This window comes from Budorcas taxicolor, chromosome 5, assembly GCF_023091745.1.
Source record: "Budorcas taxicolor isolate Tak-1 chromosome 5, Takin1.1, whole genome shotgun sequence".
Classification (NCBI taxonomy): Eukaryota; Metazoa; Chordata; class Mammalia; order Artiodactyla; family Bovidae; genus Budorcas; species Budorcas taxicolor.
The window spans coordinates 159,207,706-159,223,566 of record NC_068914.1 but is presented as its reverse complement, the minus strand read 5'-3'; the positions used below and the strand labels follow the sequence as shown (position 1 = coordinate 159,223,566).

The 15,861-nt window shown below is 53.6% G+C and overlaps 1 protein-coding gene across 1 annotated transcript in view; it reads left to right on the top strand.

Moving 5' to 3' along the window:
* Positions 1 to 15,861, top strand: part of KIAA0930 (KIAA0930 ortholog) — a 44,166-nt gene that overhangs the window by 14,661 nt on the left and 13,644 nt on the right. Inside the window, exon 2 of the mRNA XM_052639837.1 lies at positions 13,843 to 13,994. Coding sequence (XP_052495797.1) covers positions 13,843 to 13,994 — 152 coding nt within the window. The remainder of the gene's footprint in view (positions 1 to 13,842; positions 13,995 to 15,861) is intronic.

The window sequence follows — 15,861 nt, the reverse complement described above, 5'->3', positions numbered from 1 at the left end:
CGCCTATTTCTTTATGTAGTGCTGTGGGTGATCTTGTAGTTGAGACAGGACCATATGGTCTGCAGAGTATTTTCTGTCTGGACCTTAATAGAAAAAGTTTCTGGCTGCTGTACTTGGGAAAGACTGAAAGCAAAGAAAACATAAAATAGATGTGATGCTATACGGCGGTAGTAGTAGTACAAGTGGTTTGGGAAGGCCTCCCTGAGAAGGTAGGCGTTTGAGTAAAGAGCTAAGGGAGCGACTTACCTGGTAGTCCAGTGGCTAAGAGTCCATGCTCCCGGTGCCCTCCCTGGTCAGGGAACTGGATCCCACGTGCCACAACTGAGTTTGCCTGCTGTGATTAAAAGGTCATTTGAAAAGACCCTGATGCTGGGGAAGATTGAAGGCGGGAGGAGAAGGGGACAACAGAGGATGAGATGGCTGGATGGCATCACCGACTCAATGGACATGAGTTTGGGTGGACTCTGGCAGTTGGTGATGGACAGCGAGGCCTGGCGTGCTGCAGTCCATGGGGTCGCAAAGAGTCGGACATGACTGAGCGACTGAACTGAACTGATGTGCCTCGAAGATCCTGCATGCTGCAAGTAAGAACCAGGGAGGCGAGGAAGGAAGCCTCATGGAGGATTTGGAGCAGAAAAGTGACAAAAACTGTTTCAAGTCTGGGGGCTGTTTAGGAAGCTGGGACAGTCCACACAGGCAGGAAATGGTGGTGCTTGGCCCCAGCTGGAAGAGTGGTTTGTGGGAAGCAGTTGGATTCCAGATACATTTAAAGACAGAATCAATGAAATGATGCAGATGTGAAGTCAGAGAGTTCTGCAGGAAAACAAAAGACACACCCACCAAACAGTGGTAGAACTGACAAATCTGTCAGTTAACATGTCTGTCCAAGTAAGAGAGGACTGGGAAGTTTCTGTTGGAATCAGCATCTGGTGAGACAATAGCTAGAGGTGTTGTGGGGTGAAGAGAGGGTTTGTGGGTTTTCTTTAACTTGGGTAATTCTTGAGTATTTTTTTTGCAGGCGTGGGGTGGGGGGGAGTCTTTTGCTTAGAAGTGAAGAAACTTATCCATGGCAGCTTAGAAAGGGAAAATAAATCTGGAAAAGAATATATTATATATAGGTGTCTGAATTACATGTATTTATATGACTGAATCACTTTGCTGTGGACCTGAAACGCTGTGTTGTAAATCAGCTGTCTCCAGTAGGGACGTCCCTGGTGGTCCAGTGACTGATCTGCCCCTCCGATGCAGGGGGCCCTGGGTTCCATCCCTGGTCAGAGAACTAGATCCCAGGTGTCGCAACTAAAAGTTCACATGCTGCAGGTGAGATGCCATGCAGCCAAATAAGAGCAGGCGCTAGTGGTAAAGACCCTGCCTGCCAGTGCAGGAGATTAGAGGTGCACCCCTGGGTCAGGAAGATCCCCTGGAGGAGGGCATGGCAGCCCGCTCCAGTATTGTTGCCTAGAGAATCCCACTGACAGAGAAGCCAAGCGGGCTACAGTCCATAGTCCAAAGAGTTGGACATAACTTAAGGGACTTAGCACTCATGCACGCAGCCAAATGAATATTAAAAAAACCAACAACACTATACTTCAATTTTAAAAAGTAAAAGGAGAGATTTATTGGCTAACAACCTAGAAGATTGACATCTAAGCCTCCGGAAGACCGCGGAAGCCCAACACTAAGACCTGGAGTGGATCTCCTCTCTGTCTGTCTGTGTCCGAGGATATTTCCATATCTGAGAGGATTCATGGCCCCACGTCACTCTTTCTGCATTTTCCTGGCTGTTCTTATTTTGAAACATTCTTGGCATTTTCTCTTGGGTCATGTTAAATTAATAGATCAAGTTAGCAATTAATAGATCAAATTAGCAATTAGGTAGAATTGCTGCCTCCGTGATCTGAATATTCTATTATGATTATGTTTGTTGTGGTGGTCTGTGATCAGTGAGCTTCGATGTCAACACTGCAAAAAGATTGTGACTTCCTGCAGACTCAGATGACAGAATTTTTCAGAAATAAAGGATTTTTAAATGGAGGGATGTTTTCGCTTTCTCGGACATAATGCTATCGTGCACTTGCTGCTGCTGCTGCTGCTAAGTCACTTCAGTCGTGTCCGACTCTGTGTGACCCCATAGATGGCCTCCCACCAGGCTCCCCCATCCCTGGGATTCTCCAGGCAAGAACACTGGAGTGGGTTGCCATTTCCTTCTCCAATGCATGAAAGTGAAAAGTGAAAGTGAAGTCGCTCAGTCGTGCACTTGCTAGACTACAGAATTGTATACGCGTAACTTTTAATTCAGCAAGCCAGGCTTCAGCAATACGTGAACCATGAACTTCCTGATATTCAAGCTGGTTTTAGAAAAGGCAGAGGAACCAGAGATCAAATTGCCAACATCCGCTGGATCACTGAAAAAGCAAGAGAGTTCTAGAGAAACATCTATCTCTGCTCTATTGACTATGCCAAAGCCTTTGACTGTGTGGATCACAACAAACTGTGGAAAATTCTGAAAGAGGTGAGAATACCAGACCACCTGACCTGCCTCTTGAGAAACCTATATGCAGTTCTAGTCAAGGCTATGGTTTTTCCAGTGGTCATGTATGGTGTGAGAGTTGGACTGTGAAGAAAGCTGAGTGCCGAAGAATTGATGCTTTTGAACTGTGGTGTTGGAGAAGACTCTTGAGAGTCCCTTGGACTGCAAGGAGATCCAACCAGTCCATCCTAAAGGAGATCAGTCCTGGGTGTTCATTGGAAGGACTGATGCTGAAGCTGAAACTCCAATACTTTGGCCACCTGATGTGAAGAGTTGACTCATTGGAAAAGCCCCTGATGTTGGGAGGGATTGAGGGCAGGAGGAGAAGGGGATGACAGAGGATGAGATGGTTGGATGGCATCACCGACTCAATGGACAAGAGTTTGGGTAAACTCCGGGAGTTGGTGATGGACAGGGAGGCCTGGCGTGCTGCAGCTCATGGGGTCGCAAAGAGTCGGACACGACTGAGTGACTGAACTGAACTGAACTGAACTTTTAATTCGCTGGGAAACCAGAATGTGTGATTCACTTTATTGTGATATTTGCTTTTATTGCCCTGGTCTGGAACCAAACTCCCAATGTCTCCAAGGTCCGCCTGTAACGGTGGGTTGTGATGATGCTTATCGTCTCTTTTTCTTTTTTAATATTTATTCATTTGGCTGTGTAGGGTCTTGGCTGCAGCACGTGGATATTTGCTTTTCCCTTCGGCCCGCGGCATCTCTAGTTGCAGCATGTGGGGTTTGTTAGTACTCCCTGACCAAGGATTCAACCTGGGCCTCCTGCACTGGGAGCTCGGAGTCTCAGCCACGGGACCACCAGCGACGTCCCCATTTCTAGTGTTTTCTAGTTGAGATACATATCGTGTTTAAGGAAGTATCTGTTTATTCCTATTTTATAGGGAATTTTTAAAAAATCAAGAATGAGTATTTAATCTTAAATGTTCTCCCAGTACCTGTGAATACGATCATGTGTTAGTTCTCATTTGAATTGTAACTTTATCATGACTGTATAACTAGATTTCCTAATATTGGACCATTCTTCTATTTTTGAGTTAAATTCTACTTGGCATACTTTTAACAGATGGCGGGATTCTATTAAATATAGTATTTAAGATTTTTATGTTATATGATGAGTGCAGTTGGCCCATAATTTTCTCTGTGGTGTTTTGTGGGGTCAAGACTGCACCTCCTTGTTAAAAAGAATTTGCAAGGCTCTTAAAAACCTGTGCGTAGCATTTGAGCTATCTGTTTCTTGAAGATCTGGTAGTGAGTGAGTGATAGCTGCTCAGTCATGCCTGACTCTTTGCGACCCCATGGACTGTAGCCTGCCAGGTTCCTCTGTCCATGGAATTCTCCAGGGAAGATTACTGGAGTGGGTTGCCGTTTCCTTCTCCAGGGGATCTTCCCGACCCAGGGATCCTGCATTGCAGGAGAGTCTTTGCCACCTGAGCCACCAGGGAAGCCTACTATTAAGAGACATTTCTAGGTATGAAGACAGGTCAGCTTAAAAAGTATCGGCAGACACATGCTTGACTTTATCTTATAATCTATAGACAATACATTGGAACATGTCATGAATCCATACACCTTTTCCAAAGGGAAACCCAAGACAGAAGGAGAAGATCTGGTAACGTCCTCTCAAAAACGCCTCTTGGCTCCAGCGCGCTTGTTCAGGGAGCAGCCCTGCGGCAGGTCTCTTCGTCGCAATACGTGCCCATGATCCCTTTCTTTCTTGGCCTTGCCGTGCAGCCCGCAGGCTCTTAGTTCCCCAACCAGGGACTGAACCTGTGCTTCCCTGCGGTGGAAGCGAAGAGTTCTAACCACTGGACCGCCATGACCATCATTTTTAACGGCTGTAAACTGTTTTAAGGACTGAGCTACCACAGCTTGTTTCACCTGTGTGGTTTACTGGCCTGCGGAAGGACTGGGGTGGGTGTCAAGGAGTGCCTCCTGGAATCCCGTTCACGGCTATTCCAAAGCTCTGGTTAGCGAGAGAGAATTCCACAATATTAACAGTGGCAACAGCATGTTCACCCATCGAGTGTTGAGGAGGCACCTGTTACCATTCTGAGCACCTGGGGTTAGCTCTAATCTCCAGGGAGGCTGTAGGACAGAGCTCCTGGGGGCTCAGATGTGCAGTGGGAAGGTCTGGAAGCCTGAGTTGATTTCTTGGTTGCTCACTGGAGACCCTTCAGTGTCCTCATTATACAGTGGCTGGAAGACCCCAGGCCCGGGGTCTTGGAAAGAGCAGGAGGGGCTGGGTTTGAGCCTCAGAAGCTCTTGAGCTACTGGATTCCCAAGCTTCTGTGGCCTTATCTTTAAAACTGAAGCCTGAGGATTTTTTAAGCTCAGGTTATCCCACCTTATCAGTTAGAAGCAACGGTTAGACCTGGACATGGAACAACAGACTGGTTCCAAGTAGGAAAAGGAGTACATCAAGGCTGTATATTGTCACCCTGCTTATTTAACTTCTATGCAGAGTACATCATGAGAAATGCTGGGCTGGATGAAGCACAAGCTGGAATCAAGATTGCTGGGAGAAGTATCAATCACCTCAGATATGCAGATGACACTACCCTTATGGCAGAAAGTGAAGAGGAACTCAAAAGCCTCTTGATGAAAGTGAAAGAGGAGAGTGAAAAAGTTGGCTTAAAGCTCAACATTCAGAAAACGAAGATCATGGCATCCGGTCCCATCACTTCATGGGAAATAGATGGGGAAACAGTGGAAACAGTGACAGACTTTATTTTGGGAGGCTCCAAAATCACTGCAGATGGTGACTGCATCCATGAAATTAAAAGACGCTTACTCCTTGGATGGAAAGTTACGACTGATCTAGACAGCATATGAAAAAGCAGAGACATCACTTTGCCAACAAAGGTCCGTCTAGTCAAGGCTATGGTTTTTCCAGTCGTCATGTATGGATGTGAGAGTGTGACTATAAAGAAAGCTGAGCACCAAAGAACTGATGCTTTTGAACTGTGCTGTTGGAGAAGACTCTCGAGAGTCCCTTGGTCTGCAAGGAGATCCAACCAGTCCATCCTAAAGGAAATCATTCCTGAATATTCATTGGAAGGACTGATGCTGAAGCTGAAACTCTAATACTTTGGCCACCTGATGTGAAGAGCTGACTCATTTGAAAAGACCGTGATGCTGGGAAAGATTGAAGGCAGGAGAAGAAGGGGATGACAGAGGATGAGATGGTTGGACGGCATCACCGACTCAATGGACATGAGTTTGAGTAAACTCCGGGAGTTGGTGATGGACAGGGAGGCCTGGTGTGCTGCGGTCTGTGGGGGTGCAAAGTGTCAGACACGACTGAGTGACTGAACTGAACTGATCCCACCTTATCAAGCTGCCATGGCGATCTGGAGAGGTCACAGGGGAAAGGACTTTAAACTGTAGTGCGTGCTAAGTCGCTTCAGTCGTGTCTGACTTCTTGCGACCCCATGGGCTATAGCCCACCATGCTCCTCTGTCCATGGGACCTTCCAGGCAAGAGTACTGGAGTGGGTTGCCGTGCCCTCCTCCAGGGGATCTTCCTGACCCAGGGGTCGAACCCTCACCTGTTAGGTCTCCCGCATTGGCAGGCGGGTTCTTTACCTCTCGTGCCAGCTGGGAGCCCCCGTAAGCTGTAGAGTGCAGGGCAAGCGTGAGCCGTCGCCACTGTCAGTACTGTTGAGCTGTTGGCATGGTTACGTGCCCCATTCCGTGTCCTGCAGAGCGACGTGGACAGTCTGTGGCCAGGTGGCAGGAGAGCATGGAGCTGGGCACAGGTGGCTCAGGTTCAGTCCTTGCACAGTGGCATGCCCTCTTCCATGCTTCCCCAAAGCCAGTAGTCTATAAAGGACTCTCCAGATGGAGATGCCTTCAAAGACGGTGACTTATGAAAGCAGGTCACTCACTGCAGGCAGTGGGGGGAGGCTGGATCCCATAGTCCCATTTGGAGCTGGCAGATCCCAGACTTTGTGATATGGCCCTTGCTCCTTATTCACGGATTCTGTATTTACAGATTTAGATACTCACTGAAATGTATCCATCACCACACAGGCAGTACCTTGGGTGCTTCTGTGGTTAATTGCAGGTGTGTGCAAAGTGGTGGGAAACTTTGAGTCACCCGGGGTGCATGGTCCCAGCTGAGGTTCACAAGGTGGCGCCTGCCTCCTTGTCTCAGCTCATCCTTTCTGTGGTCATTTTGGTTGTTCAGTCCCTCAGTTGGGGCTGATTCTTTGTGACCCCATGGACTGCAGCACACGAGGCCTTCCTGTCCTTCATTATCTCCCGGAGTTTGCTCACGCTCATGTCCACTGAGTTGGTGATGCCATCCAATCGTCTCATCCTCGGGGTCTATTTAGTGCCACGTATTTGCATGTTGTGCTTTTTGGTGGTGATTTTGCTATTTGAAGTGGCCCTGGAGCGTAATGCTGACGTGTCTAGTCCTGAGCGAAAGAAGGCTGAGATGGGCCTCATGGAGAATGTACATGTTAGATAAGCTTCACCCAGGCACGAGTTAGATGCTGGTGGCCTGGAGCTCAGTGTTAATGGCCCAACTGTGTATACACACATAACGCAAGATAGTGTGTAGGTCATTCGATGAAAACGCAACCAGAGGCTTGCAGGAGCCCAGCCCTGTATTTCTGTAGGAGCAGTGGCTCCGTATTTGCCAACAGCATCTGTGGCCACTTGATAGACAAGAGCTACACCACAGTCACCGTGGATTAGAACAGGCGGCAGGACCCCGGCCCCACAGGGAAGGCGGCGGTGGGTGCGGAGCTGTCCGTGGTGCTGCTCCGCGTCTGGGGCTGAGTGGATTCTGGGGCTGAGTGGATTCTGGGGCTGGAAACCTGCTGACCTTGGGCTGGACAGAGCCCTGGAGTTGAGGGAGCTCTGCTGGCCTGGCAGCTCCCGGGGCTTCTGACCCAAGGTACGTCTTGGTGGACAGGCCTTGGGACAGGATGAAGCAAGAAAGGGGCTCACCTGTGAGAGAAAGAGCTGGCACTGATTCCACAGCACTGGCCACATGGAGGCCAGCCACCCTGTGTCTGTTCATATGATTAGCACATCGCGTGGTTCAGGGACACTTGCCGGTTGGGGAGTCATCACCTCATCGGAGCAAGACAGATGTGCAGGGCAGCAGTGCAGAGCCCCCCCCCCCCCATACACACGTGGACAGAGCTTTACAGCGTGCAGAGGACTTTCCATAATGGCCCCTCTCCCCACCCCCGACCTCACCGCTGGTTCTGGGAGAGTGGCAGGTTAGACCCCTCTGACAGAGGGACTCTCTGGGGTCCCCAGGGATTCAGTAAACCGATCACCCAGATGGGGAGGAGCAGCAAGCCAGGACCTGAGCTCAGGTCGTCTGGCTGCAAAGCCTAACACTGCGCTGCGCCTCCGCCAGTCTGAGCCCTCACCCTGACCTTGACCCTTCCTAGTTCTGGACTTGGACTGTCTCCTCTCCCTCCCTCTTCTGCTCCCTCTGAAAACAGGGAGCCCCTTCTCCACCCTTGTCTCCCTCTCTCTCTTTAATGAGCTTTATGACACTCATCAGAAGTGATACATTCATGGGCCAAAGTGGTATCATCTTACTATTAAAAGTGTTAAAAGTGAAAAAAAAGCATATGTCCTGTGAGGTTCAGCAGCTCCTGCCATTCAGGTGTATGTGTTTCCATCAAGTGTACATGTTTCATGTTCGTGTCTCCGTCAGGGGTGCGTGTCTCCATCAGAGGTATGTGTTCCATCAGGGGTACGTGTTTCCATCGAGTGTACGTGTCTCCATCAAGTGCACGTGTTTCGTGTTCGTGTCTCCATCAGGGGTACGTGTCTCTGTCAGGGGTATGTGTCTCTGTCAGGGGTATGTACGTGCCTCCGTCATGCGTACCTGTTTCTATCAGATGTACGTGTCTCCGTCAGGGGTACATGTTTCCATCAAGTGTACGTGTTTCGTAGTCATGTCTCCATCAGGTGTACGTGTCTCCGTCATGCATACCTATCTCCATCAGGGGTACGTGTTTCCATCAAGTATACATGTTTCGATCAAGTGTACGTGTTTCGTTTTTGTGTCTCCTTCATGCGTACCTGTCTCCATCAGGGGTACATGTTCCATCAAGTGTACGTGTTTTGTGTTTGTGTCTCCATCGGGGGTACCTGTCTCCGTCGAGGGTGCCTGTCTCCATCGGGGGTGCGTGTCTCCATCGGGGGTGCATGTCTCCGTCGGGGGTGCGTGTCTCCATCGGGGGTGCGTGTCTCCATCGGGGGTGTGTGCCTCCGTCATGCGTGCGTGCCTCCGTCACGCGTACCTGTCTCCGTCAGGGGTGCCTGTTTCCGTCAGGCGTACGTGTCTCCGTCCGGTGTGTGCCCGGGGCTCTGCGTGGTGTAGCAGCTGTGGTCAGGGTGTGAGCATCTGCTCTGTGACCAGGCGCCGTGGAACATGCCTTTCGTGTCATGCCTGTCTTGTCTGCGCGTCTTCACAGCATCCCTAAAAGCGTGATGGCGATTCGCTTTAGTACACACAGCAGACTCTACCGAGATTTAAGCGCGAGTGATTACTGAATATTATTTTCTTTTTCTCCTTCCTGTTGTGACTGCTGCTATGTTATTTGCTGTCATTAATGCATATGGAATGTCTTTGTGCATAAGGCACTTCTTTATTCCCATTTTTTTCTTTGCCATAAGATAGAGTCTCATAAGCGGGAAGATGCTCGTTTGCCTTCCACAAAGGACACAGTAATTTCTGTTCTCTCACAAGAGCTCCGAGTTCAAAGTGTTCTTGCCAGCTTTGGTCACCGTAGCTTCTTCTCAACTTTACCGGAGCATGGTTTATGTCAAGTAAACTCCATGTCAAGTAAGTAAGTGGGCGAGTTTTGATGGCGCAGCGCGCTCGGGGCCTCCAGTCTGCTGTCTGTGCCTCCAGTTTCGCCTTTGATGAAGCATCCTGTGAATGGGCCTTTCAGTGTGCCGCTGTTTCCCCACGTCTGACTTCCTCACTCAGCGTGATGCTTCTGAGATTTATCCTCGGTGCTGTGTTGATCGGTAGTCTGTTCTCATCACCAGTAACAGGCCACCGAGTGGCTACGCCATGTTCCGTATGCGTCTCCTCCTGGTTCCCAGTTTGGGTTTATTTAGGAACACAGCATCTGTGAATGTTTGTGTACCGGTGTCTGTGCAGACACGGGCTTCGCATCTCTTGGGCAAGTACCTGGAGACGGCTGAATCGCCGGTAAATACACGTTTAGCTTTACAAAATCTGCCATTTTCCTAAGTGATTGTTTTTTCTTTTCTTTCTATTTTTTTGGCCGCGTGGCTCTTCGTTGCTGTGCGAGAGCTCTTCCTGTTGCGGCGGGCGGGGGTTACTCCGCAGTTGCAGGGCACAGGTTTCTCCTGTTGCAGACACGGGCTGTGGCCCCCAAGCCTCAGTAGTTGCGGCAGGCGGGCTTGGTTGCCTCGCAGCAGGTGGGGGTCTTAGTTCCCGGACCGGGGACTGACCCCATGGCCCCTGCGTTCACAGGTGGATTTTTAACCACTGGACCACCAGGGAAGTCCCCTGGTATTTTTATAAAAGGCAAATTTGCCTTCTTAATGACAACATGTTCTTTCGGTGTGATTTTTTTTTTAATTGCTAGTGAGATTAATATTTTCCCACATTTTGCCAAGTGGGTCTGTTTCCTTTTCGGTAGTTACCTGTTTGGGTATTTTGCTCATTTATCTATTGCGTTCTTGCGCATTTTCCTTCATAACTTGCTACGCTGTGAATTCTTTATATACAGACAGTTATTTATTGTGACTTGGGCTCCCCTGGTTTTCATGTTTCCTTTGATTTCAGCTGTGCCCCTCTTGGGCATAAGGGAAATTTTGAGTGTTCAGGGTGGCAGGCGGGTCTTGACTTTCGCGATCTCTCTTCTTGCTTTATCCTGAGTGTCCCTGGTCTGGCCTCTGCCTGATTGTCCCACCTGTCTGTCCTGCCTGCGTCTCTGGGTGTGGCGCCCACAGCCACTCTTGGCAGTGGTTCTGGCGTCTCACCGGTGACAGGCGGGGTACGAGGGGGCTCCCCAACAGAGTAGTTTTCTTCCTCCTGAGTTTGTCATCGGTACTGAAACAGTGATACGCTAGTGATAACATCTGTGTGATGTCCACAGCGAGCCTTGTTCCTTTCAGAGGTTAGCGCTGGGTCTCCCCACCTGCACCTGTGGGGCAGGCAGGGGCTGCAGATGCTTGGGAAGACGGGTGGGGAGGCCCTGTCTGGGTGCCCAGGTGCCTTCTCAGCGGGTGGCTGGCCCACCTGCCCGTGGAGTCACCGCTTTGAGCCCTGGGCGATCTGAGTCAGGGGCGCTTCAGCCCTTGTATTGTGTGTGGTCTTGGGGCTTCATTGAAGGTTTTTCTTGGGTCAAGGCCCTTGTGACTGAAAGAAAAGGGCATGTTTGCACCGTGTCCTGCGTGGGGCACCCAGGCCTCGGGTGGACTGTGGCTGGGCTGCATCTGTGCTGTGGCACCCTGGGCAAGGCACCCACCTCCCTGAGTTTGTCTCCTGTTAAGTTGGGCCAATCCGTTTATTCACGCAGCATTTATTGAGTGCCTGCTGTGTGCCTGGCTCTGTTCTGGGGACTATATTCAGATGGTCATCCAGGCAGGTCCCTACTCCTGGGAGGCGTTTGTGCAGCTGGGGCCCGTCATGAAACCCCAGATGTAGTGATGGTGGTGAAACAAGGTGAGCCGGGAGGGGAGCGCCTCCGGCACGTTTACTGTGGGGCCTGAAGTGGCCCCTGAAGCCAGGAGAGCCATCTGAGCGGCAGCGGGCATGACAGGAAGGAGCCGCCTGTGCAGAGGCCCTGGGGCAGAGGGGCGGGCATCCCCAGGAGGCCAGCAGGGCTGGTGAGTGTCGAGCAGAGGGGCTGTCAACAGGGATTTTTCTCAGAACTTTGGCTGTCATTCTGAACTCCACGGGAACGTTTGAAGGGGGACAGGAGCCGACTTTAAATGCAGACCCCGTAGCTGTGATGTGGGGGGCGGAGCGGGGGTGGGAGTGGACGCGGCCATGGATGCAGTCCAGGGGAGCTGCCCCCGCCACCCCGGGAGGGGAAGGGCCTGGGGGTGGCACTCGCCAGGCTCTCTGACGGCCGCGGGGCTCCGGCACTTTCCGGGAGAAGCAGTGAGGTGGTGGGCCGGTGGTTCGGGAGCAGCCTGTCGAGGATGGGGGCACCAGCGCAGGGTGACCTTCGGGCTGGGCCCCAGGAGCCCCTGTGTCGGGGGGGGGACACGGGCAGGCAGTGTGCCGCAGCCGCCCTTGCTAACTGGGCCAGATGGGCCGTGAAGAAAGCTATCGCTCAGCGTTTACAGCAGGGAAATGGGACCCCTTATGTGGACCTGCTGGGCCAGGCCTGGCGGCACGCGGAATCCTGGAGAGCACGTTGGCATGTATTTTGTGCCGTCTCCAGCACTACAGTGCTGCACGCAGGATCCCCACCCCCACCCCTAGACCCAAGGACCTTCCCTTGTCAGAACCTGGGGCTGCCAGCTGCCGGCCGATCGCGTTGCATCCATTATCTGGTTCCACTGCATTGCTTTTCCGAGAGCCTGAGTGCGTGCGTGCGTGTGTGGTCTGACAGGTCTGAGGACTCAGCAGTTTCTAGCTCTGGGATCTTGGGCCCCTTTTTCTGACTCCTGAGAGTCAGTCTCTTCTCTTGTGAAACCAGGCAGCCGCAGCAACAGGCTGTGGGCAAAGTTCAGTGAGACGGCCCGCACGGCTCTGCCTGGCAACTGCAGGAAGAACTGTGGCCGCCCACCTGGTGCCGTGGGTACCACCAGGCTCCTTCTGCTTGCAGAATAAAGAGATCGCCCGAGGGGGTATGCGCTTGAGCCAGAGTGGCGCGGATGGTGAACTTGACTCACTGTGGCAGGTGATGGGGTTCGGAGCCCTGACCCACTGCTTGTGGAGACCACAGCGGCTGCTGTAGCCCCCACCCCCAAGGGACCAGGAAGCAGTGGGTGTGGGCAGTCTTGGAGCGTTGAGTCTAGAAGGCCTTCTGCTGGGCTGGGGGCTCAGAAGGAGCTGACAGTAAACTGTCCTGGGAGAGTTCTTCTTTTGTTAGGAAGAACGCGGCCCACCCCGCTTGATTTCGTGCAGGGGGCTTTAGGGATGTGAGTTGGGCACTGCCTGTTGTCACAGTGGTCAGTCCGGGGGTCTCTCCTGGCCTTTGCCCCCGAAGCTGATGGGTGACCTTCGTCTTGATCAGGCTCGCCGGCCTGGGCCCCTGACTGATGAGACCCCCTTCTGTTTTTCTTACGTGGGAGCCAGCCAGGGTGTGGGTGTGGGTGGGCTGCGGACCCCCTGGGCGCAAAGGGCGGGAGCCTGATGTAAACAGGGCCAGGGTGTTTAGAACTCCAGGGCCTGAGGGCTGAGCCTGCCCCCGCCCCGCCCCCCTCCACCCCCGGCCCCTGTTCTGACCACCTGTGAGGACATGGGCAGCCCCATATCCGCCCCGAGGGTCCCGCCTCCAGGGGTTCCAGAAGACAAATCCTCTGGGAGCAGAGGGCAACAAACCAGCAGCAATTCAGTATCTTGGGTTTCTAAGCAGTAGCTCTGCCGCACATCTTGTGGTTTCATCAGGTCTGTTCAGACGCCCACCTTCTTTAGGTCCCGTGGGCCAGCCACATCTGTGGTGTCTGCCTTCGCCCCCAGGAACCTGGGGATCAGAGAGGTCCCTGGGTTGGCCCGTGGTCACACAGCTAGTGCAGAGCTGGAGCGGAAACTCTCAGCCTTCCTACCGGAGCCTGTGGGCTTTTTCCCTCCCTGCATGGGAAAGAGGACCAGAACGATCTAGGTATCAGGAAGAAATACTGTCGATAATAAGAAGCAGAGTCAGCCTGGCGTGCTGGAAGGCTGCCTGTCTCCTGCCTGCAGCTGAGCCCAGCAGGCAGAGGGGCAGCTGTCCCTTTAAGTCAGATTCCCGGGGTGGGGGTGGGGAGGGAGGTGCCGGCTGGGTGGATCTCCCCTCCTGAGCCCTGGGGCTCCCCGCCAGACAGTCTGCGGCGCCTTCCCTGCGATCCAGGCTTCCCTTCCCCGCGCGATGCTGCTGATTCATCCTGGGGCTGGAGTCCGCGGTGCTGCGGGGCTCGGGGCCGCGCCGCTGGATGGAGGGCTCGGGGCCTTCTGGGGAGGTACCCTTGGGCCTCTGCGGGTGCCCCGTGGGGGCTGGGGTGTGAGGGGAAGGGGGCTGCTCACATCGCGGAGGTCTGCAGGGTGCAGGGAGGGGCCAGGGTTCGGCCCAGGTCCCTCACAGGTGCCCCCCCCCCCCCCATCCCCTCTGGCCTCCTTGCGCAGGGTGCTTCAAGGACGACCGCATCGCCTTCTGGACGTGGATGTTCTCCACCTACTTCATGGAGAAGTGGGCCCCGCGCCAGGACGACATGCTCTTTTACGTGCGCCGGAAGCTGGCGTTCGCGGGCAGCGAGGGTGCCCTGGACGGGCGGAAGGTGAGCGCCCCGGGCCCCCCCCCCACCCCTCAGCGGGATACGCAGGCTTGTGGGCCGGGGGCCTGCAGTCCTCCGCGCGTTAGGAGGGGAACGCTGTGTTCATTCAGCGCCTGCCAGGTGCCAGGAGCTGGGCGGGGATGGCCACACAGGTGGGTATTATTACTGAGGTTCCCCATGAGCCCAGCAGGCAGCGATGAGTATCGCTACAGTGCCTTGGAGGAGACACGTCCAGAGGCTGGGTGGTCTGGCGGGCATCTCATCCTTAGTAAGTAAACAGGAGAGCGAAGACGTTGACCCCGGAGGCTGGGTCCAGCCTGGCTGTGGGCAGGTGACCTGGCTTGGTGATGGTGGTGATGGTGGTGATGCCTGCCAGCCCCTGAGCCCTCACCTCACCCCCAACAGGGGGCTCAGCTCTCTGCCTCTCCCATCTCCCATGTCTTCCCACAACTGGACAGGACAAGGGCTGTTATCCCCTTTTTATCGAAGAGACCGAAGGCTCGCAGGTGACATGAGTCACCTCTGGTGTTTAATCCACTGTTTCAGTGTGTCCACAAGTTAATAGAACAAGCTTTGCATGTCTTTCGGAAGCTTTATTTAGTGTTTTGTAAAATGTTGAAGCAACCTGTATGCCAAACATACAAAGACGATGTTTTCATTTAAATACAAAAGCGCCTCAGGCAGTGGAGACAGGTCTTTGCAGCGTGCCTGCCCCAGCGCTTGTGACCCCAGGCTGGGGCTCGGTGGCCGGGGCTCGGTGGCTGGGGCTCATGCCTTCCCTGCCCTGCGCCTGCTCTTTGAGCCTGATCGTGCAGGACGGGTTTTCTGCAAACAGACAGGCCTGGTGCCTGCTGCAAAGGAGACATGGTGGCCTGCATGCCTGCAGCCAAATGGCTGGTCCGGGCGGGGTGCATGACAGGCGGGAAGACCTGGGGGTGGGCCAGGGTGCTCTGATGACCATCTGAAGTCTGCAGCGGCTGGCTGTGTGACCGGGTTGTCACTGGGGCCAGTGGACGCTGGGACCCTGAGTGCATCATGTGGAGCCAACACAGTGTGGGTCACTATAGTGACCGGAAGGGAGGGGAGTGGCCAGCGGAGGCCACCTGAGTGAGACGGGTCTTGAAGGAAGGGGAGAGATGGTCCCGGCGGAGGGGCAGGTGGCCGAGCGGTGGGCCCGACCATCTGCTGAAGTTTAAGTTGCAGATTTTTTTTTTTTTGCAAAATCTTGGTGGTTGTTTAAAGGCAGTGTGTTGAGGCCAGAGGCAACAGTAAGGACTGCGTGCACCTGAGACGTGGTCGTGCCTTGAATGTTGGTGTCTGGAGAGGCCCCGGCTCTGGTCAGGGAGGGTTTTCTTAGCCGATCTGGCCTTGACTGCTCCAGTGGGCAGGCAGGGCTCAGGAGAGGTCAGCTCTGTGGGTTCCCAAAGCGGCGGGGTGGGGAGGTGAAAGGAAGTGGCAAGTGCTGGCTTTTCTCTTGGGGAGAGAACCCTGGACTCAGGCCTGAGCGGTTTTGGAGCCGGAGGCCTGAGGCTGTGTGTGAGGTCCCCTGAAGGTTGGGGTGGGGCGGTGTTGACAAGGTCAGTGAGGGGAGCCCGAGTTTGGGAGCGTGTGGCAGTCTAGCTGTGCGCGTGCTGGAACATTCCATCGCACCTCTGCCCTGAGCCCTCTGCAGCTATGCGCGTGCTGGAGCATCCCACCACACCTCTGCCCTGAGCCCTCTGCAGGCCCTCTCTCCCACCACTGGGAGCACAGGCTGACTCAGCCTTGGCCGGGGCCTCAGGGAGCACTCCCCCGCCCCCCTGCCCCTGGCCTGGTCTGCTGGGACCCACAGGGTGGCCAGTGGCACTTGGAATGGTTGGTGCTGTGATGG